Source organism: Vulpes vulpes, chromosome 2, assembly GCF_048418805.1.
Source record: "Vulpes vulpes isolate BD-2025 chromosome 2, VulVul3, whole genome shotgun sequence".
In the NCBI taxonomy this organism is placed as follows: domain Eukaryota; kingdom Metazoa; phylum Chordata; class Mammalia; order Carnivora; family Canidae; genus Vulpes; species Vulpes vulpes.
Genome location: NC_132781.1, coordinates 34264223 through 34290025, shown reverse-complemented (window position 1 = coordinate 34290025; position 25803 = coordinate 34264223). Strand labels below are relative to the sequence as shown.

The window sequence follows — 25803 nt, the reverse complement described above, 5'->3', positions numbered from 1 at the left end:
GATGGTTGGGATACTTGGAGCCTCTCTCCACGTGGTTCCTCATCTTCTAGGAGGCAAAGCCTAATACGATTACGTGGTGGCAGAAGGGTTGTTGGCTGTAAAATGGCAAGTCCCAATATGCAAACATTTTTCAAGTTTCCACTAAATTACAACTATTGTAATGGCCTAAGTAAGTCACCTGAGTTATTCAGTCTGGAAGGAGACTACCCAAGGGCATGGATATAGAGGGCATAACTGCACAATTTATCACACTTAATCCTATTGATTTTATCTCCTCCTTATAACCCTTCTAATCTCATAAATCCCATTTTACTGAGTTCAAGACCTTTTCATCTCCTACTTCAACTATTTGTAATAATCTCCTGAGTTTGTATTACTGTAAGCTATCAGCATGTGAATGTTCTGGAAAATGCAAATCTTGTCACAAAACTCTGCTGCTTAAAACTCAATGGCTTTCCTTTGGCCATTAGAATAAACTATAGAATAAATTCCTAAATGAGACACACAAAATCTCTCATTTTCTAGCCCTATTCCCTAATATCCTCCCTACTCTTTCAGAAACAAAAAACTAATTCCTTCATTTTTTTCCTTCATTTTTTTTAAGGATTTTATTTATTTGTTGGAGGGAAAGAGAGCACACACAAGCAGGAGGAGCAGCAGGCAGATGGAGAAGCAGGGTCCCCACTAAGCAAAGAGCCCAATGGGACATGACCTGGCCGAAGGCAGAGGCTTAACAGACTGAGCCACTCAGCCATCCAAACTAATTCCTTCAAAGGGCCATTGTATTTCTTTTTCTTTTTAAATATGGAACATGTCACAAATTTGCCTGTCATCCTTGTGCAGGAGCCATGCTAATCTTTTCTGTATCATTCCAAATTTAGTGTATATGCCTTCAAAGCAAGTACAGGCCGTTGAATTTCAATGCCATGCCTTTCCACCTAATGTGGTTTCTATCTGGAATGTCCATTTCCTGCTGTGTCCTGGCAAAGTTCTACATATTCTTCAAGATTTATCCCAAATACCACAAATTTAACGAAGCAATTCCTTTCCTTCCTGACAAAGTTAAATGCTCTAGTTCTTGCTTCCACTGTGTAGCTCATACAACCTTCAATTATGGTGTTTATTCCAGTACACTACAATTATTTGTTTGGAGACCTGTCTAGCCACTTATTTCACTGTGGGAGAGGAACTCTTTTTTTAATCTCTACCTCTCCAACATCTAGTACAATCCTTGACACTTAGTAAGTACTCAGCAAATGCTATTTGAATTAATCAATTAAAATGCCCACCTCCTACATTCTAGATACTAGTGGAAAGAAAATTTATCAGGTAAGTCTGTCACTGTCAAATCTTATTATCAACTCAGTACTCTTCGTACTCTTCTTCAAATGTTATTTTTCAGTCAAGTTGAGTTGAATACAGTTCCAAGTATACTAATAAACTTTCAATATACACTAATATACCTGCAGTGTTATGAACATGTTAAAATGAGAATTTATTTTTTTTTTTTTTTTTTTTTTTTTTAAAAGGATTCTATTTATTTATTCAATCATGAGAGGCACAGAAAGAGAGAGGCAGAGACACAGGCAGAGGGAGAAGCAGGCTCCATGCAGGGAGCCTGACGCGGGACTCGATCCTGGGACTCCAGGATCACGCCCTGGGCTGAAGGCAGGCGCTAAACCGCTGAGCCACCCAGGGATCCCTAAAATGAGAATTTAAACATTAAGTGATGTGTATAAATGTATGAATTATAAATGTATAAATGTGTATAAATGTGTATAAATTTAAAATGTACCTAATGTACTAAAATTATCAATGCATTAAAACAAACTGATGCCCTATTGTAGCTACAGCTAGATTACATGAGATTCTTTTTTTTTTGTTTCCCTAAATTATCATACCTTTTAAATTTTAAAATAAAAATATCCATGTTGTAGTTGGAATGAGAGAATCTACACACAAATAAGTCTCCTAGAAAAATTCACTACAGTCCTTAATCTGGACGTATCCCAGACGTATCCTGGGAGGAAGAGGAGGAGGATCCTGAGGAGGAGGATCCCTTGGCCTTTGCTACAGTCCGAATATTTGTGTCCCCTACAAAATTCATACACTGAAATCCTAACGCCCAGTGTGATTAGGAGGTGGAGGCAGGTGATTAGGTCATGAGGGCAGAGGCGTTATGGATGAGATTCCAAAGAATTCCCTCCACCCTTCCACCATAGAAAGACAACAGCAAGAACAGGAAACAGATATTTAAGGAAACAGGTACTCACCAGTCTCCAAATCCGCCAGCACTTTGATGTTAGACTTCTTAGGCTCCCGAACTGTGAGAAATAAATGTGTTATGAGCTACCTAGTATAGCTTTGCAGCCCAAATGGACTAAGACAGCCTTACTGACCCACAAACCTAATTTGCCAGCAAGACCAACGTTAATCAAACTCATGGAGACCTATGAATATTTTAAAAAATAAAAAGCCCAATATCTTAATCAACAGTAAGAACCAGATCTAAGACCAATTGGGGGTGGGGGTTAGAGATTGCTTCTCTAACCAAAAGAAGTGATTTGGTGACAGAATCAATCTGACTTAAGTATAGCATCAAAGTGGATAACTGAAAAAACAAAACAAAGAAAGTGGATAACTGAGGTTAAACAGTGTACTCAGTTGTACAGTGAGAATAAAAGTGCAAACAACTTCATGATTAAGAAGCCTCAGAAAGTACACACCACCAAACTAACTTGGGCAAAGTTATGAATGGGTTTAAATCAGGTAGTGACCAATTAAAAAGACAAAGTATCGCTCATTCCACTAGTCAACTCATTGCATATTTGTGTAAATTTATGGTCTCTAGTGATGAAAGAAAACCCCTTGCCAAGTAAATTCAGTCTAGAGGGCACAGAATATTTCAAGACTGTAGGAAGAATATTGAGTTATTTACTTGACGTCAATTTCTGTAAATTGAAGGTATAAGCTTACAGTTCATAATGAAAAGGCTTTTTGGTAGTTGTGTGGAATGGAGATTCATGGAATACATTTAACATCGTTTAAAATATATTGTGGCTGGGCACCAAGAGGCTGGATTTTGTTTCTTTTGTTTTAAACTTTTTCTTAATAAACTTTTCGTTTTAGAACTTAAAGTGAAGATAGCAGAGTTCCCTATATCCCACACAAGACCGGGTTTTTAAATTTAACTTCTACGTCCATCGCCATCCAAACCCTGACTTCTCTTTGCTTCTCCTCTCAAGTTCTGGCAGGGCCTAGCGTATACAGTGCAACGCTAGGAACATAACGAAAAGCCATGTCAGTTAAAACTTCACCACACAGCCACAACTCGGTCAGGGAGGGGTTAGGCTCGAGAAGCGCGACTATGAAAGCCCGAACATTCTCGCTCCGCCCCGCTCTTCCAAAGACTCGCTGAGGCCCTCGCCAACGTGGCTCTTCTAGCTCAGATCCCAAGGGACCGGCGCGAAGCGGGACCAGGGTGGGGGTCAGCCTCCACACGACAGGCGCCCGGGATCCTGCGGAACAAGCCAGGGCAGGCCTGAGACAACCCCTCACGTCAGGCCTCTCCTCTGAGGGCAGCCGAAACATTTTTAACCTCCAAACGTCAGGTCTCTGAGGCGAGGGGCGGATGGCACGTATATACGCACACAGGTGACGGCGGCTTAACTTTTAATGCAGACGCCTGCGGACGGTCCTCAGGCACAGCCCCCAAGCCTCCTCAAGCCCGCGGGGCACCCGGGGCGCAGCCCGTCCCTCAGCGCGTTGCGCGGGGGCGGGTACGCGGCGGGCAGCGCACGCGCGCGTGAGGACGTCCGGGGAGCGCGCGCGCCGCCGCCGCCGGGCTGGGCCGGAGTTGCTGGTAGTGAGTGGGGTTTGAAGGTGATGGCCTTGACTAAAGGCCTCCAGGCGGGGTCTCTCGCTGTTCCTGCAGTCGCTGCCGCGGCCTCCGTCCGCTCTTCGTCATGAGAGGTCAGGCCTGGGGGAAGAGGGCGGAGGCGAGGGGCCGCGGCGAGTGGGGCTCGGGGGGAGGGGGGACGGAAATAACTGAGGCACTCGAGGCTCGAACGTGGGTGGAAAACTCAGTCCTGGGGATTCCGGAAGAGTTGTGTGCGTTTGCTTTTCGTAATTTTTTTCGTTCCCTTTCTTGTTTGTGCTGGGAGGAAAGTGGGAAGGTTCTACGTTTTTAGTTATCTAAAAAGACACAGAAAACTGTCCGGTCCAACGTTGGTCTTTGGAGGTTTGAGGGAATAAATAGCACCTGTGGCGTCGGAGCATCGGTGAAAGGCCTTAGTGAAAGGCATTAAAAACCGCACCAACATATAGTAACTGAAAAAACAAACAAACAAAAAACCAGACTTAGGAAAGAACTAGAATGACAGAACACACCCTGAGTTAACCCTAGCATCCCCCTGTAGAAACGGCAGACTGGGATAAGGCTCTGGGCGTCGTCAGCTGGGAATCTGTCATCTTCCAAGGCTGCCCACACTGGTCATTTAGGGATCCTTCCCTACTAGTTGTCCGTCCCATCCCCCCCCCGCCAAGATGGTGGCGTTTTTAATGGACAGACTATGTAACTATCCTTACTCAGACTAAAGACTTACCTAGCAATTACATGGCGACTCCCCAGGTCTCCCTATTTAAAGGTTATTTAGGTAGCATTCATTCTTGGGGAAGGATAATACTCTTGGGAGTAGTTATTATAAATCTTTTAAGCGTTGGGAAAGCTATTTCAACATAAAATGAAATTTGTAGGTCACCTAAGTGAAATGTTTATTATTGGTTTTCCACCATAGTTTAAAAGGCATTAAGGGGGGCACCCGGGTGGCTCAGTGGTTGAGTGCCTGCCTTTGGCTCAGTGCCCCATCAGCTCCCCTAGGGGAGCCTGCTTTTCCCTCTGTGTCCCTCATGAATAAATATAATCTTCTAAAAAAGAAATAAAAATAAAAGGCATTAAGATTTGATGTTTTTTTTCCTTCCTAGTCTTTCTAAGCATTAAAAAATACTGTCTCAATTTATGATATACAGAATCTCCATCAAAGATGGAGAGGGGCTCCAGTGGAGTAGAGTGAATGTACAGATGTATTCATGTATGAATGATTATTGGTACATTATTAACATCTGCTGGGCACTCATACTTTGACTATTTTGCTCTTAACTTGTCATTAGAGAAAGGGGCATCTGAAACTAAATTTTTGTAGCATATGTTCCCTAAAAAATAGTTTGGGTATAGCAGCAGAGCCTTGGCATTAAGGGAAGGGGGAGGACTTGTAACAACTGATTGATAACCTGAAGATAATTGATCAGCTATGACTACTGGCCTCTCCTGTACTGAATAAAGGATTCCTATTCAGCAGTATTTTCTCTATTTAACTATTCACTTAGAATATTTTCTGTTCTGATTTTTAGGAGATAGAGCCCTGAAGCAAAGAAATCTGGATCACAGAAAAAGTATTCAAGGGTCATGCAAGCCAACTGTAGCCAACTACACAGCCCTCCAGGAGCTGCAGGCAATGAAGATGCCTCAGCTACCCAATGTGTGCATACAAGATTGACAGAAGGTTCTTGTCTTCATTCTGGAGATATTCATATCCAGATAAACTCCATACCTAAAGAATGTGCTGAAAATCCAACCTCCAGAAATATAAGGTCAGGTGTCCATAGCTGTACTCATGGATGTATACATAGTCGCTTACGGAGTCACTCCTACAATGAAGCAAGGCAGCCTGATGATACTGCCACAGAGTCTGGAGATCATGGTAGTAGCTCCTTCTCAGAATTCCGGTATCTCTTCAAGTGGTTGCACAAAAGTCTTCCATATATTTTGATTCTGGGTGTCAAACTTATTATGCAGCATATAACAGGTAGGGTATAATAAAACATTGAATTGTTTCATTGCTAAATTCAGTTAATTTTATTTCTATTAGTAATCTACTTGAACCTTTGTATTTTGTTAGCTTTTAAAATTGCATATGTTTCCTTTAAATTCATGTCATTGTGTTAGCTCTTGGATTTTTTTTTCTTTCAATTAACTGGAACTTATTTCCTAACAGGAATTTCTCTTGGAATTGGGCTGCTTACAACATTTATGTATGCAAACAAAAGCATTGTAAATCAGGTTTTTCTAAGAGTAAGTATAACAAGTAACTAAAAAAAAAAAAAAAATTAAATGTTCTCTCTATAGAATTAATTATATACTCACTTCTGAGAGAAATAGGAATTAAGATCATTTTCTTGACAAATTTAAATAGACCTGTTATAGCATCCATGATATATTAAATTTTGTTATCTAAATGATCTGTCCTAATGCTAAATTGTTTTACTTTATTTTCTTTGTTGAATTCCTGATAGAAAAACTAGATAGGAGTAAAAGGTTTAGAATGCACTGTTTGATCTGATTTTGTCAAGTGCCTTCATACTTTGAGTACTTTGACCAAACGAGGTAATATATCATTAAAAACTTTAGCTGTTGCCCTATAAGATTTAAAATAGTTAAATAAAATGTACATTGAATGGATATTAAACTATTTAGGTCTCTGTTATTTAAAGAAAATTAAACCCAAATAGTTTTTCCATAACATAAATTATAAATTATTAGTCAGGTAAGTTATTGGAAAAAATAGGATTAGTTTATAAAATTTCATCTTCAAGCAACTTTATAAAGGGCTGTATCTGTGTAAAGGATCATGCATTCTGACCTGGATATTTCTAGTCAGAACCTATAAAACTATAAAAATTTAATTCAGGGTTTATAATAAAACTTTTAATTAAACTAGTAATTAAAACAGTTTTAAGGGGCGCCTGAGTGGCTCAGTGGGTTAAGTGTCCTACTCTTTTTTTTTTTTTTTTTTAATGTTTTATTTATTCATGAGAGATAGAGAGAAAGAGGCAGAGATACAGGCAGAGGGAGAATCAAGCTCCCTTTGGGGAGCCCACTGCAGGACTCAATCCCAGCACCCCGGGATCATGACCTGAGCCAAAGGCAGATTCTCAACCATTGAGCCACCCAGGCATCCCAAGTGTCCTACTCTTGATTTTGGCTCCGGTCATTGTGAGACCGAGCCCATGTCAGGCTACAAACCCTGTGGTTAGTCTGCTGCTTGTCCCTCTCTGCTCCCCTTTCCCCCTCCCTTCATGCATGCTCTCTTCTCAAATTAATAAATAAAATCTTCAAAAAATGTTGAAGTGAGATTAACAAATCACCTTGTTAAAATCTTAACTGAATTGTTTGAAATTTTTAAAAAATTTTTTAAAATTATACTTACAAATCCTAAGTGCATTTTTAAAAATTCTGTTTTGTCAGGGAGGCAAAAATAGGGAGCTTTGCAGAGGTAAAGTTTGTACTTGGTTGGGTCCTTTTTATCAGCTTGTAGAAGACTGGGCTTCTTTGAAACCTGGGTAATGTTTTAATACAATGAAGAAACTTATATTTTAAAAATCTGTTTAAATATGAGTTCTGTTTTGTTCACTAAAGATTCATAGAGTGTGGTGATGTACAATTCAAGATTAATTTCTTAAAATGTTCTAAGTTAATAAATTAGTCATTAAATAAAAGTTTAATGATATTTATAATTCTGGCATAATTCGTAGTAACAAATTACAAAATTGTTTATTTTTCAGGAAAGGTGCTCAAAGATTCAGTGTGCTTGGTTACTGGTATTCTTAGCAGGATCTTCTGTTCTTTTATATTACACCTTTCATTCTCAGTCACTTTATTACAGGTAATTTGAGGTCCAAATACACAATCCCATTTTTTATGTAACAATTTTTCCATAGAACTTTGTATATATCTTAACTTGCACATATTTACTGTTAGAGTTCAATTTTTACTTGTCCCTCTCCTTTCAAGATCAGTAGGTCTAAGTGACTTACTCAGATTTGTATACTCAGTGCCTTGGCTTATAGCAAGTACTATTTAATTTTTGATAAATGTTTACTTATATAGTCAATAGTTTTGAATACCATTAGGTTGTTAATTGTCTTTTTAAAATTTTATCTATTTTTGACAAAAATTGTATATATTTAAGATGTACAATGTGATGTTTTGAGATATATATATATGTATATACACATTGTGAAATGATTATACAGTCAAGCTAATTAACATATCCACCACCTTCCTCAGTTATGTGTGTATGGTAAGAACACATGGTCTTTGTTTCTAGAAGTAAGGAGAAGACTTACTAAAAGAATAATTAAGTTTCTATGTCAGATAAAAGTGTTTTGAGTGTTTGACTTTAATTAGATAATTAGAAGCCTTGGCTTCAATAGAACTGGAGAGCAAATCTGAGATATAGATTGTAGGGGGAACTACTACCACTCAGATTGGATAGGGTGGGAACGTAAGGGGTAAGAATCAAGGATGACACCTAGGATTTAGTTTTAGCAACTGGCTGGATGGTGATGCCATTTATGGGCTGGGAAAGACTGGGGACAGAACTGGTTTTGATAGGAAAATCAATAGTTTTTTTGCTTTGAACATGTCATGACATACAGCTATGTCATGAGCTCACAGTTAAGGTTAGGGCTATAAATTTTGGTGTTATCCAGTGTATGGTTGATATCTAAAAACCATGGAATTCAACAAGACTAAGGAGGGAAAGAAAGTTTAGACAGGAGAGGGTGCAGGACTGGACATGGCCACAATTAAGAGGAGAAGCAGCAAATGAGATTTAAAAAACCATCAGAACTAGAAGAGTGTGGTGTTAGAGGTCTAGGAAGAAATAATTCAGGGAGGGAAGACAGAGAATGAGAAGTGACCTTTGAGTTTAGCAAGATGGAAGGAACTGGTGATCTTGACAAAAGCAATTCAGTGGAAAGGAGAGGATGGAACCCTGGTTGGAGTTGGTTGAGAAGAGAAATGGCGGATGTCTATTTAGTGAACTTTTTAGATTACATGCTAGCTTTCCAACCATGACATGCTAGGACTTTTTCTTTGTTCTATGGAGAAAAAATGTGAAATTTAAATATCTTAAAAGTCTCTTTAAAATAAGCAAAATGATTTCCCATTCTATTTACCTACACTCTAACATCTTGCCAGACACATTTTTTTACACATCAAATTAAATATTTGGTAGCAAATTAAACCCCCTATCAAAACTTGACCTTTGTATATTATATTGCTCTGGTTAAGTTTTGATATTTTCTCTTGGTAGCTTAATATTTTTAAATCCTACCTTGGACCATTCAAGCTTCTGGGAAGTACTTTGGATTGTTGGAATTACAGACTTCATTCTGAAATTCCTCTTCATGGGCTTAAAATGCCTTATTTTGTTGATGCCTTCTTTCATCATGCCTTTTAATTCCAAGGTAAGAAACTAACATGTTTAATTGAAAAAATGTTAGCAAATCACCTTAATGCTTAGTCTTTGTTGAAATGACTCTTATAACTTTTCATTTTCTTAAATAACCTAATTTAAATATCTGTATTATCTCATACTGGTGACCACTGCTCAGAGACTTGAACCCAAATACTAACCTAGTCCAATAAAATCAGAATTATATTTGTTTCAGACTAATCAAAAAATCAGTCCCCACAGCACATACAGAAAAATAATATTTAGATTTGTACTGTTCTCCTCCAGGGCTTTATCAATTAATAATGGATAACTGACTATATTGTGTTTTTCCCATATTCAGTAAAAACTTTCATAGATTTTTGTAATCAGCAAAAATGTAAGTTTTACTTATAGTATACATAAAAAATTTTCAGTGTCATTCTTTTGAAATTCTTTCGAAACCACTCAGTAATTATGAAAACAAGGTTGAGATTGTCAGTTATAACCATTATCATTTTGAAGATTAATTTTATACTTATTGTGCCATATACTCATGATCATCTCAGTCCAATATGAAATATTTGTGCTATGTATATAAGTAGCTTGTATAGCTTTGTTTTCTTTTTCCTTCCCTTTTAGGGTTACTGGTATATGCTTTTAGAAGAATCATGCCAGTATTACCGAACTTTTGTTCCCATACCAGTTTGGTTTCGTTATCTTATAAGCTATGGGGAGTTTGGTAATGTAACTAGATGGAGTCTTGGGATATTGCTGGCTTTACTCTACCTCATACTAAAAGTAGGTAACTTTATAAATCTTGTCATCGAATAATGATTCATGTGATGATTACAGATTTTACATACTGTTTTTGTCTTTGTTTTATAGTTTGTCTTCATATGATTAATTTGAAGTAATGGCAGGTTCTGTATTTACTTAAGAAAAGGAAAAATGGAAATATAGATCTTTATCTTAATCCAGTAGTTCTCAGATTTAATTGGGGGAGTGGACCTCCACATAGCATGGGTAGAATAGAACATACCCATCCCCAACAGTAACATCTGTCATATACAAAATTCTTGAACTAGTACACTGTCCTGTTCTGCACAAATTAGCATGAAACTTTAAAAAAATCTAAATACATTTGAACCAGGTGAAATTGCTTTATCTTTGACACAGTTAAGTTTATATTTGTCTTAACCAAATTGTAACTCTAGATATTTAAATATACTTCATTTTGGTTAAGAGTTGGCTGAAACCTATAAATTTAAAGCACGGATGGGTGGAGGAATGGGCAAAATGGATGAAGAGGAGTGGAAGATTTTTTTTAAAGAGTTGGCTGAGGGGAGCCTAGGTGGCTCAGTTGGTTAAGCATCTACCTTCAGCTCAGGTCATAATCCTGGGGTCCTGAGATTGAGCTGAGCCCCAGGTTGAGCCCCTTGCTCAATGAGGAGACTGCTTCTCCCTTCCCCTTTGCTCCTCCCCACTGCTTATGCACATGCATGCTCACTTTCTCTTTCTCTCTCAAAATCTTTTTTAAAAATTGGCTGATAAAAAAAAAAATTGGCTGATAATCTATAAATTGAATGAAATATTCCATAATTAGACTTTAAATATTTTAGAATGAAGTGAATATGCAATGAGCATTAAGTTAATATCAGTATTTTATATTGTGGGATTTTAGCTTTGATCTCTAGGTTTAACAGGGCTCTTTGAATTCAAGAATTCTCATTTCCTTTTAGCTTTTGGATTTCTTTGGAAATCTGAGAACTTTCCGACGGGTTTTGCGAATATTTTTTACACGACCAGTAAGTATTTTTTATCAATTAAAAAAAAACAAACAGTTTTTGGGACGCCTGGGTGGCTCAGCGTTTGAACGTCTGCCTTCAGCTCAGGGCATGATCCCGGGATCTGGGATCAAGTTCCACATCATGCTTCTTGTGGGGAGCCTGCTTCTCCCTCTGTCTGTGTCTCTGCCTCTCTCTCTGTCTCTCATGAATAAATAAAATCTTTAAAAAAGAAAACATCACTTCTAACAGTTCTTCGTTATGCAAATGTTTTAGTTCATCAATTTTACAAGTATGGGTCTCATAGAACACCTGGCTAGCTCATTTGGTAGAGCATGTGACTCTCGATTTTGGGTAATTGCCTTCAAACCCCACATTGGGTGTACAGCTTACTTTTAAAAAGGTGTGAATTTCATAATTTCATGCTTTTTTTAGTACTTTGGCACATGGGGCTATGATAATTTCAGAATTTTATTTCTAAGATCAGTTTCTTGACTTGAATGTTGACAACTGCCTGATAGTTCATGCAGTGCTTATATTTCTGAATGTGCCTCTTGCCCCTTCACATCGCTTGACATAAGGGTTTATACACATTCCCTTAAAAGTCTCGTCGTGAACTTTTGTTCCTCCTTTTTTAACAATTCACATGGGGTACCTAGGTGGCTCAGTTGGTTGAGTGACTCTTGGTTTCTGCTCAAGTCATGATCTCAGGATTGTGAGATTGAGCCCCATAGCAGGCTCTGTCCCCACCCCTGCTTACATGTGCTCTCTAAAAATATGAAAATCTCTAAAAAAAATTTTTTTTTTCACAAATGGTGTTTTTGTACTTCCATTAACTTTACTCAGCTCCTATTAAGAATGTCCTAATTATAATTTATTGTGTATTTGAGAAAAGCTCATTACCAAAAACGTCTCTTGAAATTTCCTTACTGGAAAAATTCCCCACCAAGTCAATTCTGTATGTACAAATAAGTTCATGGCATGGAATTTAACAATAAATTGAGATTCCAGTGTCAGTTATAAACCTGATTATTATGTGATTCCACTCGTTACACATTACAGAGAAAGGCTCATTTGCTATTCAGTAACCTCAAAGGTTGTCAGTACTTAGATGTGGACACCCTTTGGCTAGATAGAGCTAGTAATTTTTTTATTTTTTTAAAGTAAGCTCTATGCCCAACGTGGGGCTTGAACTTGACCCCAAGATCAAGTTGCATGCTCTACCAACTGAGCCAGCCAGGTGCACCTAGAGCTACTAATTTAATGACAAGTTTTGCTGCATCCTATTCAAACTTCTTTTTTTAGACAGGTACAATAAAATTGAGAGTTCCACTTTCATGAAATTACTTCAATTGATTATATGAGTATCAACTATTTTACTACAATTTAGTAAGACTTGTGCTGAAATACTTTTGATATTCATTCTCTGTAAGGCATAAAGAGAAATCACAATCGCTGATACTCTAATTTATTCTTGAGTCTCTCAAGAATACGTGTGTGTGTGTATGTGTGTATATATATATATTCCTTAACTTTGCCAAGGAAATGGCAATCCCATCAAAATTAAGTCTTCACCTGAAGGGAATCTGCAGAATGCCACACAGGAGTGCAATTTTTAAAAAATATTTGAGAGCACTCACGAGTGAGCCCAAGCTGGAGGGGCAGAAGGAGAGAATCTCAAGCAGTCTCTTTTCAGGTCCCCCAAGGCGGGGCTTGATCTCAGAATCCTGAGATGACAACTTGAGCCAAAACCAAGAGTCTGATGCTGAACTGACTCTGCCATCCAGGTACCCCCAGAAGTGCTATTTTAAAAATTTGTCAGGCTTATGTATCTGCAGTGCACTCTGCTAAGTGACATTTTAATGAAGGGAAATTGGCACCAAGATTATGCATCAGTATCCCATATTGTTTCTGGAATTTTTATATCACCAGACTCAAAAAAAAAAATTATTTTTAAATATTTTTTATTCTCTGAATCTTAGTTTGATTTTGTTAACTCTTGGTATTTAGTAAAATAATTTTAGATCAAAGTCTCAAGTTACTGAGTCAAGTCATGCTTTGCTCTCATTACCATGACTGAATTTGGGTGTTCTTACTTCTCTTCCACCTTTTCCTCATCATTTCTACAAAAAGGTGATCTCATTTGTTAACATTTTGTCATGTCTAGTTAATAACTATATTCTACTGAATTTGGTGAGGAAGTTATTAAGGTCTTAAAGAGATAAAAAACTAAGGACTTAAGGAGAAAAGGAAATTCAAAGAAATGTATGATCATTCAGATCATTTAACTCTACCCATGATATTTTGCAATTCCAGTTCTTTTATAAAATATTATTTTTTCCTAGTACTAAGTGTTCTCTGACTTTTGTGATAATTAAGGATGACAGTCAAATTACTTTTAGATTTAGTAACAGGAAACTGTTCACTGGTCCCCAAACCTTATTCATATTCAGTTACCTAGAGAGCTTTCAAAAATTAGATTCCTGGGTTACATCTTAGTATGTCTGGACCTATTAAGTCAATCTCCGGTATGGAGCACAGAAATCTATTTTTAAAGCTATCTCTACATGAGTTATATTCAGCCAACCAAGCTCTGAATGGACTGTTTTGAACCACTGCCATAGGTAGTAAGTGGACTATTTGGTAATACCAGGTCACATAATACATGAATATAGATTTTATAATAGTTCTATTTCAGACTGCTTAGTCTCTTAAGCCGGTTGATATTGTAGCACTATCATTATTTGGGAAGCCAATGAATCTGACAATCTTCCAAGATCCTGGTATGTATCTAATGAGTTCACCTTGATGCATACAGCCCATCAGGACATGATTCTACATACACAGTTTAGCTTTGAAATGTTTAGTCCTTCAGGAGAGTCTTCAAATGCCTAGTTCCAGGGAGAATTGAGAAATACAGCATCACCTCTGTATTTGAGTAATAGGAAAGAAAAAGATTTGTAGATGAACAGAAACTTTTTATCTTCATAGAGTTATGGAGTAGCTGCCAGCAAGAGACAGTGTTCAGATGTGGATGACATTTGTTCAGTCTGTCAAGCTGAATTTCAAAAACCAATTCTGCTCATATGTCAGGTAAATATATTTTTTAAGCATACAAAATACAGCTCTTCTCTGAGTCACAAGTCACTTATGTTAGCTATAAGGAAAAATCTAGTGTTTAGCCTAAAGTAGCATTCAGGGCACATACTAGTCATTTCCTATTTGTAATCAAGGGTTTAGTAGATTAGCTAAATCTTGTTGCTTATGTTCTAATGATTTGTATGCAGAGGAATATATGTGGGGAAAGATAATTCAAATGCATACTGGACACCAAAGTGACTGGATAAATAGGCTACCTTTAACAACTGGATACTAGTCTTTTAGAATAATACCAGTGTTTATTATTGGATGTGTAAGGCTCTTTTCTATACTTGATGGCAGTTACTTTCAAAGACTTTATTAAACCATTAAGTCATTATATTTAAAGTTATCACCTAGGGATACCTTATAGTTTATATATAGCTTATATTTTATTAAAAGATGTTAAATGAACAGTCAAAAGAACACTAGTGGCCCTACTGCTAACATTGCTTTGTGTTCTTGGATGTCATACTTTCTCATTTGTAAAATGGATTAGTGCTCTCTAAAATTCCTTTCAGCTCTAGAGTATGATTCTCTGGAATGTGATGATTTTAAAATTAAAATGTTGTCAAGTATAAAATCTAATTTTAATTCCCTTACAGCATATATTTTGTGAAGAATGCATTACCTTATGGTTTAACAGAGAGAAAACATGTCCACTGTGCCGAACTGTGATCTCAGACCATATAAACAAATGGAAAGATGGAGCCACTTCATCCCACTTTCAAATATATTAAGTTGTATAAACTATAAAGGCCTCAAAACACTAATTTCATTTGGCTACACTGACTATTGATAAATAAAGACATTAGAATGGGTTTTGGGACTAGAAGTTAAAGAAAATGTTTCCAAATGGTTTTAGATTACTATAGTAAGACTTTTAAGTGTGTAGTCTATTTTATCAAAAGATTAAATGAAAGAACCTTATGTTTTATTTTTATTTTTTTAAGAGTCTTATGTTTTAAGAAATATATAAGTAATGTTCAACCTAATGCATATGAACATTTATTCTGTCCTAATTATTTGACAGGTGGTTGCAGTGTTAAATTGTGACTGTTTTCTCATTGTTACCAAAACAGCTATTGGGTAACTGAAACTAGTGGTTTTAGAGGAACTCAGGTATTCTTTTCCTGACATTGTTTTCAGAATAAAGAATATTTTTCATAATATTTTAAGATACACATTATCTGAAAGTAGAATTTACTTTAGCATTGACTTTTGTAGTTCCCATTCTAAAAATTCTTAAAATTTTCATAAAGTTTGTATTTAAAATGGAAGTTCTAAATGCTATTTTTTACCTGTAAACAGATTTTCTAAGTGAAGATTAATTTACTGAGGATGATATATTTTAATATTGTATTGTTCTCTGTAGTATGATTAGCAATCAATTGAGAGGATTTAAATTGTTTGTAGACCTCAGACATACAATCCTGCCATCAGCTTTAATGTACATAATCTTGCTTTTTGTATAGTGCCATGAACTATCTTTAACTATTAAAATAATTCACATGGATTACAAACAGCTGGCTTCACTGAGGATTTGAATAGTGTGACAAATGAAACCTACTCAGATTCTTAGAAAAGAATTTTCCTTATAACCAATCTTCTCCAAAGAGTTTTAGAATCTTTATGCTTGGGAGATTAAAGCTTGCACTCAAAGGCTTCCAGAAAAGCCTTAGATAGTGTAGTTTGTTTGCTTCTAGGTATTTGTGCAAGGTTGATTGGAAAAAGCAATGAAGCAATTTCTCTCTCCCCATGAAGCCTTTGAGGCAGAATCAAATCTTTAACAGAAGTATAAAGAGCTGGTTACATCTAGAGTCTAAGTTTCTGCCCATTTTCTCTATTACCATTAGTTTACGCACGAGGGTAAAAGTGGAAAGGAAAAGTTGGGAGATGAAAAACAAATCTGCAGTATTAAGACAAAGTCTAAACCAGCATATGGATTAATAAGGATAGTGACCAACCAGCTACAGATTAAATCACTCTCATGCTTGTATAACCACCCAAGTTGACAAAAGAATATTAGCCAATAACTATTTTTTGTACATAAATACTGCCAGGTTCTAAGTTCAGCTATTGCTATTCGATGAGGATACATTGAACTCTATTACCCACTTAGAGAACAGTTGCAAATATTGAAACAAGCTTACTTGGCCTTAAATTACCTTGATTGTGATGAAGCCAATTTTATTTAGGTATACAGCAGGAGATAGGTGAGGAAGGCAGTTTGGGATTAGAATGAGTGTGGAGGTGCCTGGGTGGCTCAGGTGGTTGGGTGTCGCCTTTGGCTCTGGTCATGATCCCAGGGTCCTGGGATCGAGCCCTGCATTGGGCTCCCTGCTTAGTGGGGAGCCTGTTTCCCCCACTCCCTCTGCTGCTCCCCCTACTTCTCTCTTGCTCTGTCAAATAAATAAAATCTTAAAAAAAAAATTGAGTGTGAAAGACAGCTGTGCTGACTTCCTATAACCAACACAAGAGTAGCAACTTTACTACATTACTAAGCCCTATTCTTACTCTTACCCTATGGCTATATGGATAGCTTTGTTTCTTAATAAGATTTAATAAAACAGGAGGTCCATGATATACAACTGGGTTTTTGTTTTTAATGAACAAGAAAGCAGCTCACATGAATTTAAAAGGGGGGGGGGAATGTAAGAGGAAAGCTGTGCTATCCATCCACCAACAACACTGATGAACTGGAAGTGTTTCTCTACTTCTATTTCTTCACCTCAAAATGAAAACAGGGATTCAAAAACCCATCTATTCTGTGAATTCAGATCACACCCTCTGAAAGACTGTTTTATCAGCATTAGGGGCCACAACCATGTTTTATAAAAAAAAGTAGCCAGTTTCAGAACTTCTATAAATTATCCAACTTCAAATAATGGCTTATACAAAACACTGATCTTACACTAGATATATTTAACATTAGTTAAAAACAGATTTATGTACCTACATTATGTAGTACATACACATCCAATAACCAAATGTAGTTGACAAGTGTGGCTGAACAAACTGTCAATTGTTAGCACAAGAAAGTCTTCCTAATGTATCTATGTGACAGCTAACTTTCACATATAATTCTTCACATGACCTTTTTTTTTAATGCAACCAATTCAACTACTGGACAGAACTTGGAAATTACAAGTGTGTAACATGTAATATATAATATTAGTACTAAAACTTGTTATATATTTAAGTAGCTTAAATTTCTCAGCAGAAAGTTTTACAACTGTCAGTCCTCACACATATAAGCAGTTTATTAAATAAGAGAACCTGAACATATCTGGTATGTTAATGCAAAAAATTATTGAAACCATTTGTGCACCTGATAGTTATTTCTTCCTATCTTAGAATAAAAAAAAAATCACTTCTATTTTATGTTCATTCAAATTTGCATTTAATTTCTATTTACATTCATTCAATCCGAAATCAAAATACTTAATACAGTAAACTAAATACAAGATGAAAAGCAGAAAAGTGTGTTACCCTCATAGCACTCCTAATAAGGCAGCTGAAGAATTTATTTACTCTGATAGATGCAAAGCCAACTTGGGATAGGAAAAAAATAATAGTTTAAAGAACAAACACAGATGAACCTATCCTTCAGATATTACTTCAGATAATCCACTGAGATAATACTTGTGCTGTAATGATAAATTAAGAATCACACAAGAAAAGTTTTTTCTCAATCAGCAACAGACGACAGGTCATGGTGTGACAAATACTTTTATGATTTTGTCCAGCTTGCTAGTTTCTACTCCTATGAAAAAGGGTAGATGTTTGGACACTGGTGCTTTTATTTGAGAAATTAACCATTTTCAAAGCCTCAAAATCCATTCTTCATAAATTCAACATTTCTCATGGGAATAATCTTAAAATCTAACCCTTGTAAGAACCATATGACTAAGTAACCAAAATAGGTCCTATATTAAATCCAAGGCTCAGTATATTAATAACTATTGAAGATGCATCTTGTTTATAATCTTTTATTAAAGAATGTTGAATTTATGGAGTATCATACATGCATTCTTAACCCCCACCCCCCAATTATCTTCTATCTCAAAAAATAGTATGGAAAAATTCTTCTTGAAGGATTCAAATTAGGTGAGACCATAAAGGGGGAAAAGAACATAATTTTCCTAAAAATCTGATTCAAGTTCAATAATTCTTTACATTGTTAATCACAGCTGGTTTATAAATCCCAGTTTATTCTGTAATGCTACAAACCTTATAAAATCAAAATTAGTAAACTTCAGTTCTCAGTGATTATATTTTAATTAAAAAACATGTATAAAGTAAAAAAATATCTTGTAATAGCTGATTTTAAAGAAAATAAGTGATGAAAGAAAAGCACTTAATCTCTTTTATACACTTACCTGGAATAATCATAAAGAACCCTCTTAAAAACTTAAGACTAGTAATATTGACATCATATATTTTAAACTATGCTTGGATTTTTACAAATAAATATAGGGTAAGCCATATTGCATAGGTGTGTGCTTTCTGTCTGTGACACTAAAGTGGCACTTGACATGTTTTCACAGTCATAGTAGGGATATCCATTTATGAAACAATTTCTCAGTAAACTTGCCACAGCAATGGAAATTAATTTCACTTAAGTTTGAAAGACTATTTGTATGGGTGGTAGGCATGTAATTAATGCTTTTTATGCAGAAAAGTTGCAGTGTATGCCACTACTGCTGGCAGTACTAATTATGAAAATAGTTTATGGGGTAATCAGAGCCAGCCAATCACAGTGCAAATATTACTAGCAAATAGGACTGAGGAGGACTGTTTTGGTGTAAAAATTTCTCTGGAATTTGGTTAGGCAGTCAACACTACAGTTAGTAAAAACACATTTGAAAACAAATATCAGAGTAGCACAAGCCATTTACAGTCTGAAATAAAGCCTGAACCTATCACCATAGCTTTTGGGTTCTGTTTTTTTCAGACATAAAATTTCTGCCCTTATCATTATTGTAGCTTCTAATTTACTAGCTACAGTTGTAAAGTTCTCAGTAGGCTGCTGCAATAAGGAAGGAAGGGGTCTAGAGGAAGTGATTTAAAAAAAAAAAAAAAAAAAAAAACTTTCTGTCCAAAGATGAACTGTTACCAATTCTTTCATTTATTGCCACAATTGAAAAGGTATATTTCCAATCATTCTTCATGGTTCTATTTTTGCCTAATGTCATAGGATTTCATCTCATCTCACTTGAATTGCCATTTAAATAAGCAAAGCTCTGCTCTTTTCTGACTGAATTCAACATGCATAAAGAATCTTATGGCTTGGATCCTATGGCTCAAAAAGGTTTGAAAAACATAGCAAGCAGCATCTATTTAAAAAAACTGTAGGGCTGCAAAATATTACAAATTGACTTTGCACGCTCAGACTGAAGACATTATAAAAACCAAAAAAAGGTGGTAAGACTCATCTGCAACTGCATGATATCTATTATACCAGTATGCACTGAAATGTATTTTTATAAAGCTCTGCAGATATTAAACCCTTTCACCAGCTAAAGTCATGGAAATGCTCTCTTTAAGGCAGGAAGTATTTAAGAAAGGTAAAGTTACCTTTATTTTTATTCTTTGTACCTGTATATATCACTTATGTTGATTTTGTTACAATTTCAAAAACATAGTGTCTTGTTAACATGTTTCCTAAATTAAGCCACTAAGTTTTCTTATTCACTGTGGAAGACATTCATCAAAAGGCCATCAAATATTTTTACAATCAAAAAATGTAGCCCCAGGATAGGAGAAAGAAAAATACTTTTTTTTTCCTTTTCAAACTGTTGAGGAAAAAAAAATGTAAGGAAGGTAGACAGCAAAAACAGTTAAAGTAAAACTTAAAATCTTACCAATTTGCTGTAAAGAGATTAGACATAGAGGGTGAAACATGACAACACCCTCTTCCCCTGGATCTCCCTCTCTTCCTCACTTTACTGCCCTCAGTATGCATTTTATCCTGACTCTTTTCCATCCTTCTTCAGCCATAGGCTGAAAACATTTGGCGTCTTGAACCAAATACTGGTATAAGAACAGGTGGCAGTATTCCACCATTCCAGTGCAATGCAGGCCCAGGACAAGGGTGAAATGTAGGACATACAACTTATGCCCATTCCAAAGCTTCCAGTTAAGCTTAGCACATAGCAGTACTGCGAGTAGAAATGATTAAATAGATTTTTTTTCCTAGTATTACAGACAGGTATTGCAGCTGGGTTACTGAAAATAAACCCCAAGTCCACCCCAATCCCTCAAACGAGCAGCCACAGCTGTGGTTAACAATGATTCATTTGCATTTTTATTATTTCACCAAGAGAAGAAACAGAAGTTGTCTGGCTTTCTTCACACCAACCAATAATTTTGCATTTTAAAGTTGGGATGTTTTCCATAATGAGCTGAATCAAAAATCTATTTGAAAAATATATATTTATATAAAAAAAAGATTCAGGTTGTTTGCACGTAAAACATCAATTGTTAAGTTTCTTTTGTCTTTGATTCCATGTTGCTGGAAAAAGTTTGAACAAGCTTGCATGCTAATTTGTCCTTAGTTGCAAGTATTACAGGCAATTTCATACTTTGCCTAATGAAAGGATAACCCTTCTTCGATACAATCAGAACTCAACAGTGATTCAGAAGCAACATCCTACCCTTAATACTGTCAGTTCGAGCCATCAACATGAAAATCCTTGATAAGGTTGAGAAGATGTCGCTAGGAATCAATTAATTGATGTGCCTAAGAGTTCCACAATACTATTTTGCTTTAGTTTTTTCTTTTTTTTGCACCATTGATTGATTTTTTAAAAATCCATGTTTATTTTTCCTCTATCCAAAGTGTTCAATGTAATGACACTGACTCTTCGAGACTGTCATTTTGAGTCTTCTTGTTTCACCTTACAGGATGCTCACACATCACACAGGATGCTTCCCCACCTTTTTTTTTTTTCTTTGCCTTAAATTCATTAAAATCATTGCTCTGTCATAGATTCATACGTAGGTGCTCTGGTCGTTTGGAGATCATGGGAAAAGCTTGTTTTTTGTATGGCCCGGAGTTCGGCTGTCGTATTGGAAGTGGTGCTGAAGCTTCCCCACTCATTGTCACATCCATCTGCTCTACTCCACTTGTTTCCATTGGATATTCCACAGGTGTCTGAGGATTTGCTGTGCTGGCTGAAGCACCTCTTCCCCAGAAATCCCCAGGAGAAAATTTGACCGGGCTTTAAGACAAGGAAGAGCTATCATTCATTTATCTCAAGGATTATCTCACAAGAAATATTTCCCTTATTTTTAAAAGGAGTGGGGTGATGTGGCATTTATTTTTATTTAATTTTATTTTTGTGTGAATTTAGTACAAAGGCCATTGCTCCCCTAGACTAACTGCTAGAGTTTCCTAATTGGTCTGTTTACCTCTATTACTGCCTGTGTAAAACCCTCAATGATACATATATTTTTTAAATCATTTTACTCCTCACTTAAAAGAGCTTTCCATTACATTTAAGATGAAATACTTCTCCAAACCTTTCTCTTCCTCACTCACATGTCAGGAACATTGACCACCCTTTCATTTCCAAGACCAAGTTTTTTCCTCCCTTAGGGCTTTTACATGGGCTGTTGCTCTACCTGTAACACCCTTAATACTTCTGATTTTTGTGTAGGTGGCTTTTTCTCTTCGTTCTTAGAATTTACTTCATCAGGGAGGCCTGGTTCTCCGATCACGAACAGAAGCCCCCCTGTTGTTATTTGCTACCACCACACTCTTTATATTTTTCTTCATATAGTAACTTGATACTACTTGTGATTACATATTTCTTATATTTCCTTCTTCAGTTGTTTTGACTCTCTTCTCACTAACTGTAAGCTTCATCAGAACAAGGGCAATTCCTATGCTAACCATGTACCCCCATTATGCAACACAGTCCCTGGTACACAGTAAATGTTGAATGAATGGGTAAGGAAGACATTTGCCAGTGCAGCAACTTTCACAGGAGGGAAAGTATATATAGCATACAATAATATGTAGATGCTGTGCTTATGTCAACCAAAGAGAATATGACAGCTCTTTTATTTATGTAACCTGGCATAAATTTCTTAAGCATACTCTTCTAGGTTTAAAAAAAAAAAAAAAAAGTGAGAATAACAAAGTCTGAATACCTGACAGGTGTTCGTGGGCTGCCAATAAATCTTCGAGGTGATCGGATTTTTGGTTCAAAGGAAAATTTTTCTTTCACACTTTCAAGTACAGATGGAGCCACATATGTAAAACCCTGAAAGATAGTAATTGTAGACTACAGAATGGCACTGTGTCATATACATCAAGAAAATGTGGTTTTAGTCTGACACACCAAAACAACAATGCACACCTAAATCACCACTCTGTATACTCCCATCTCCCCAATCTCATTTCATACCAGTTAGATTCTTTCAAACCATTTCTTGAGGCACAGACCTCAAGAAGACAGAATTCTACTGAGCCCCATATGCTAGCAAACAATATTCCACGCTTTGTTGAAAGGAGTAGAACAAAACAGGAAAATTGAGGCTCTATGTTAAGATATTAAATACCAAGAGGAATGCAAAGAAAATTCTAGTGTTTCTAGCTACATGAACACAAGCAACTAAGATCATCACATCCCAGTTTCTCATTATCACACCCTAGTAAAAAGAGAATTCTCCAACTTAGCATGTGTGATCTCTCTGGTTTTATACCAATGATTGGATATATTTGGTATTTTCTTGAATGTATGAGGGAAAACCCTCAGCATTGTGAAAACCCTCAATTGTAATAGGCAATCAGGCAGTTTTGTTAGCTTTAGTTCTTTCTTAGGCCTTGCTATCCAGCTACCAGGTGTCATTTCTCTTGCTGTCAATGTTTTTAAAGATTTTTTTTTTTTTTTTTTAATTCACGAGAGACACACAGAGGCAGAGAGGGAAGCAGGCTCCCTGCGGGAAGCTTGATGCAGAACTCGATCCCAGGACCCTGGGATCACACCCTGAGCCGATGGCAAATGCTCAACCACAGAGCCACCCAGCTGTCCCTCTTGCTGTCAATGTTTATCCCTTTAACAATCAGTCCTCCACCTAACTTCCCTTCAATTTACTATTATAGTCACCTATGAATAGCCATTATGAGTTATAGCACAAAGCCTCCGGGTGAAGTCCTAAAGAGTGAGGTGCAATTCTGCCGTGCATATTCTTTGTGACAGGTATATGTGGACTTTAGAAGCCATTTCCCCACAGTCTAGTGGGCTAAAGCCATAACTACCAAGAGGACCAGGCTGTTCCTTCTTCAGCTTTGAATTTCCTTTAATTCTGTGATAGGAATTTAAATAATTATTGAACCGAAGTTGCTATGATCACAATCTGCATGTAAGTGGGATGTTACTATTTTTTATTAATTTTTAGGGATCCACTTTACATAAAGAATTCTGTCTATAACCTAACAAATGAATTATTCTTGTGTTTATTATTTGGCCAGTTTAAGTAATTATGAAAAGTTTAACTGGCAATGAAGGCTTAGTTATATAACCTTTGCCACCATGACTCTAGATTTCCTTATAGCAAGGTAAGATATATCTAGACTTTTTTATGGGGGCAAAATTGTCAAACTAGTTGAAACTTTGCAATGCCCAACTGAGGAAAAGACCTCTATGTTATTTTTTTTTTAAGATTTTATTTATTTATTCATGAGAGACACACACAGAGAGAGAGAGGCAGAGATACAGGCAGAGGGAGAAGCAGGCTCCATGCAAGGAGCCCGATGTGGGACTCGATCCTCGGTCTACAGGATCACACCCAGGGCTGCAAGCTGCGCTAAACCGCTGCGCCACCGGGGCTTGCCTGACCTCTATGTTAAATCAGAGCTTTAAACTCCACATCAGTAGAAAACAAAATTCTGTATCACAAGAGAAAAAAAAGAAAGCTATGCAAGAATTAAAATGAATCATGAATACTTCACTAACAGAACATGAGAGATTTTGCTAAGGAGTATACAATGATTTTGCTTCATGTAGACATAAACTTAACATCATGCATTCATATTTCATCCCTTAGGTAAATTGAAAATATTGTAAAATTATATTTTGCATATGTGCTCTACTCTTATATCACTATATAATCAAACATTTATAAAATTATTATTCAAAATTTACTCAAAACTATACTGTACTATGGTGATTTAAGACTAATTTTACACAATTTCTCCGTTCCATGCTAACTTTAGAACTTACCCTCTGCCCCAAAAGACTACAACACTATTATGTATTATAATGTGAATAGTATAAAAAAAAAATTGAGAATTAGTGACATATCTAGTGAACTCAGAAATAAGGGGAAAAAACCCAACTTCCAAATTATTATTTTCTCCATATTCCATTCTCCCTAGAGGTAGTCCAAAAAGAAATGACAAAGGATAATGCCAAGTAACAAAGGAAAAAAATGAGGTTTTTGTTATCAAAGTCTACAATCTCTAAAAAAAGATTTAAAAAAATCTAAAAGCTTTGCTTTTTTTTTCTTTTAAGATTTTATTTATTTATTTGACAAAGAGGGACTACAAGCAGGGGGAGTGGCAGACAGAGAGGGAAAGGGAGAAGCAGACCCATGGAGCTTAGGGACCCTAATGGGGGGCTCGAACCCAAGACCCTGGGATCATGACCTGAGTTGAAGGCAGATGACCAACCAATTGAGTCACCCAGGTGCCTCAGCTTTGCTTTTCTATTTGAGGAGACAAGGTACAAATCAATACAGATACTTACACAATGAAAATAAATCTACTACTGTTTCCTATGAACCAGTCAATATATTTTGATGTCAAATATTCACAATCAACAGGTTAAAAATCCCCTACAAAGTTATACTACATGTACCAAAAATCTGTAGCTAATTCAGGAACAGAATAGTTATAGTGAGCTCTTCTCCTATGGTTATAATAGTGTGACTTCCAATTGAGATACTGAGTCAAACATTTTAAGTCAATGGCCTATCTAAAAAAGGAATCATATACTCCAAAGAATTATATAGTCCTACTCTAACTGCTGAAATGGATACTCGATCATAAGAATCAATTTTCTAACTTAGCAATTAGAAAACTTAAAAAACATTAAATATAACTAAATTAAAAACAGTATCTCAGGTTATCTGTATCAACCGCAAAGCAAGTAAACTGAATTTTCTTATTGAAAAGGGTCCATCATACTTGAATTCATACTTGATTTTCTCATGGCTACGTGGAAATTCTTTCACTTACCAAAAAGACCTGGTTGGCACTTTCACTGAGAGTTGAGTCATCTGGGCTGTCAACAGGTGTCTGACGTGTAAACTTTGAATCAAACTGACTCACATCCTCTTCAGATTGCTTTGTGAAAAACAAAATTAGAAAATGATGAATAGTCTATATTATACATATCAACCAAATGCCATTACTTGCATTAGAGAAGGCTCTAGCTAGAACTCTTCACAGGGTTTGACTATAATAAAATCTCAGAATAGTCTTAGCAGGTACAGACTAAAGAATAAATACAGGTGGGAAGTTTCAAAGGTCAAATTACATCTTCAAATTTAAAACATATTAAAGTAGATTTTTATTAGTACACACCATT

At 36.2% G+C, this 25803-nt stretch overlaps 2 protein-coding genes and 1 non-coding gene across 6 annotated transcripts in view; 1 reads left to right on the top strand and 2 right to left on the bottom strand.

The window, feature by feature from the left end:
• Positions 1–798: 798 nt before the first annotated feature.
• LOC112918189 (U6 spliceosomal RNA) lies at positions 799–901 on the bottom strand. Its single transcript, XR_003234622.1, has one exon. It is a non-coding gene; the product is annotated as a U6 spliceosomal RNA (small nuclear RNA).
• Positions 902–2920: 2019 nt separating this feature from the next.
• RPS6KB1 (ribosomal protein S6 kinase B1) overlaps positions 2921–25803 on the bottom strand; it is a 56500-nt gene continuing 33617 nt past the window's right edge. The window contains exons 13-15 of one of the 3 annotated variants that reach the window (XM_025996052.2): positions 25452–25559; positions 22361–22473; positions 2921–4329 (exon numbers count right to left, since the gene is read on the bottom strand). In XM_025996052.2, coding sequence (XP_025851837.1) covers positions 4191–4329; positions 22361–22473; positions 25452–25559 — 360 coding nt within the window. In that variant the 3' untranslated portion in view covers positions 2921–4190. Of the gene's footprint in view, positions 4330–17579; positions 21427–22360; positions 22474–25451; positions 25560–25803 lie in introns of those variants that run through there. The other 2 variants (XM_025996051.2, XM_025996053.2) reach the window with 2 other exon arrangements.
• On the top strand, positions 3810–16633 carry RNFT1 (ring finger protein, transmembrane 1). Of its 2 annotated transcripts, XM_025996055.2 has the most exons (9): positions 3810–3972; positions 5410–5864; positions 6054–6130; positions 7621–7721; positions 9156–9309; positions 9918–10076; positions 11018–11083; positions 14054–14155; positions 14806–16633. In XM_025996055.2, exons 2-9 carry the CDS (start codon positions 5465–5467, stop codon positions 14938–14940), a joined length of 1194 nt encoding a protein of 397 aa, XP_025851840.1. In that variant the 5' UTR covers positions 3810–3972; positions 5410–5464; the 3' UTR covers positions 14941–16633. The 2 variants fall into 2 exon arrangements, with proteins under 2 accessions (XP_025851840.1, XP_025851841.1); XM_025996056.2 differs by lacking the exon at positions 11018–11083 and having other exon boundaries at positions 3835–3972.

Bases quoted from the DNA above. Each gene is read 5' to 3' on its own strand.
- RNFT1 (XM_025996055.2), top strand. From the start codon at position 5,465: ATGCAAGCCAACTGTAGCCAACTACACAGCCCTCCAGGAGCTGCAGGC. The intron at 6,131-7,620 runs GTAAGTATAACA...TTTATTTTTCAG, and splicing joins TAAATCAGGTTTTTCTAAGA to GAAAGGTGCTCAAAGATTCA. The intron at 9,310-9,917 runs GTAAGAAACTAA...CTTCCCTTTTAG, and splicing joins TCATGCCTTTTAATTCCAAG to GGTTACTGGTATATGCTTTT.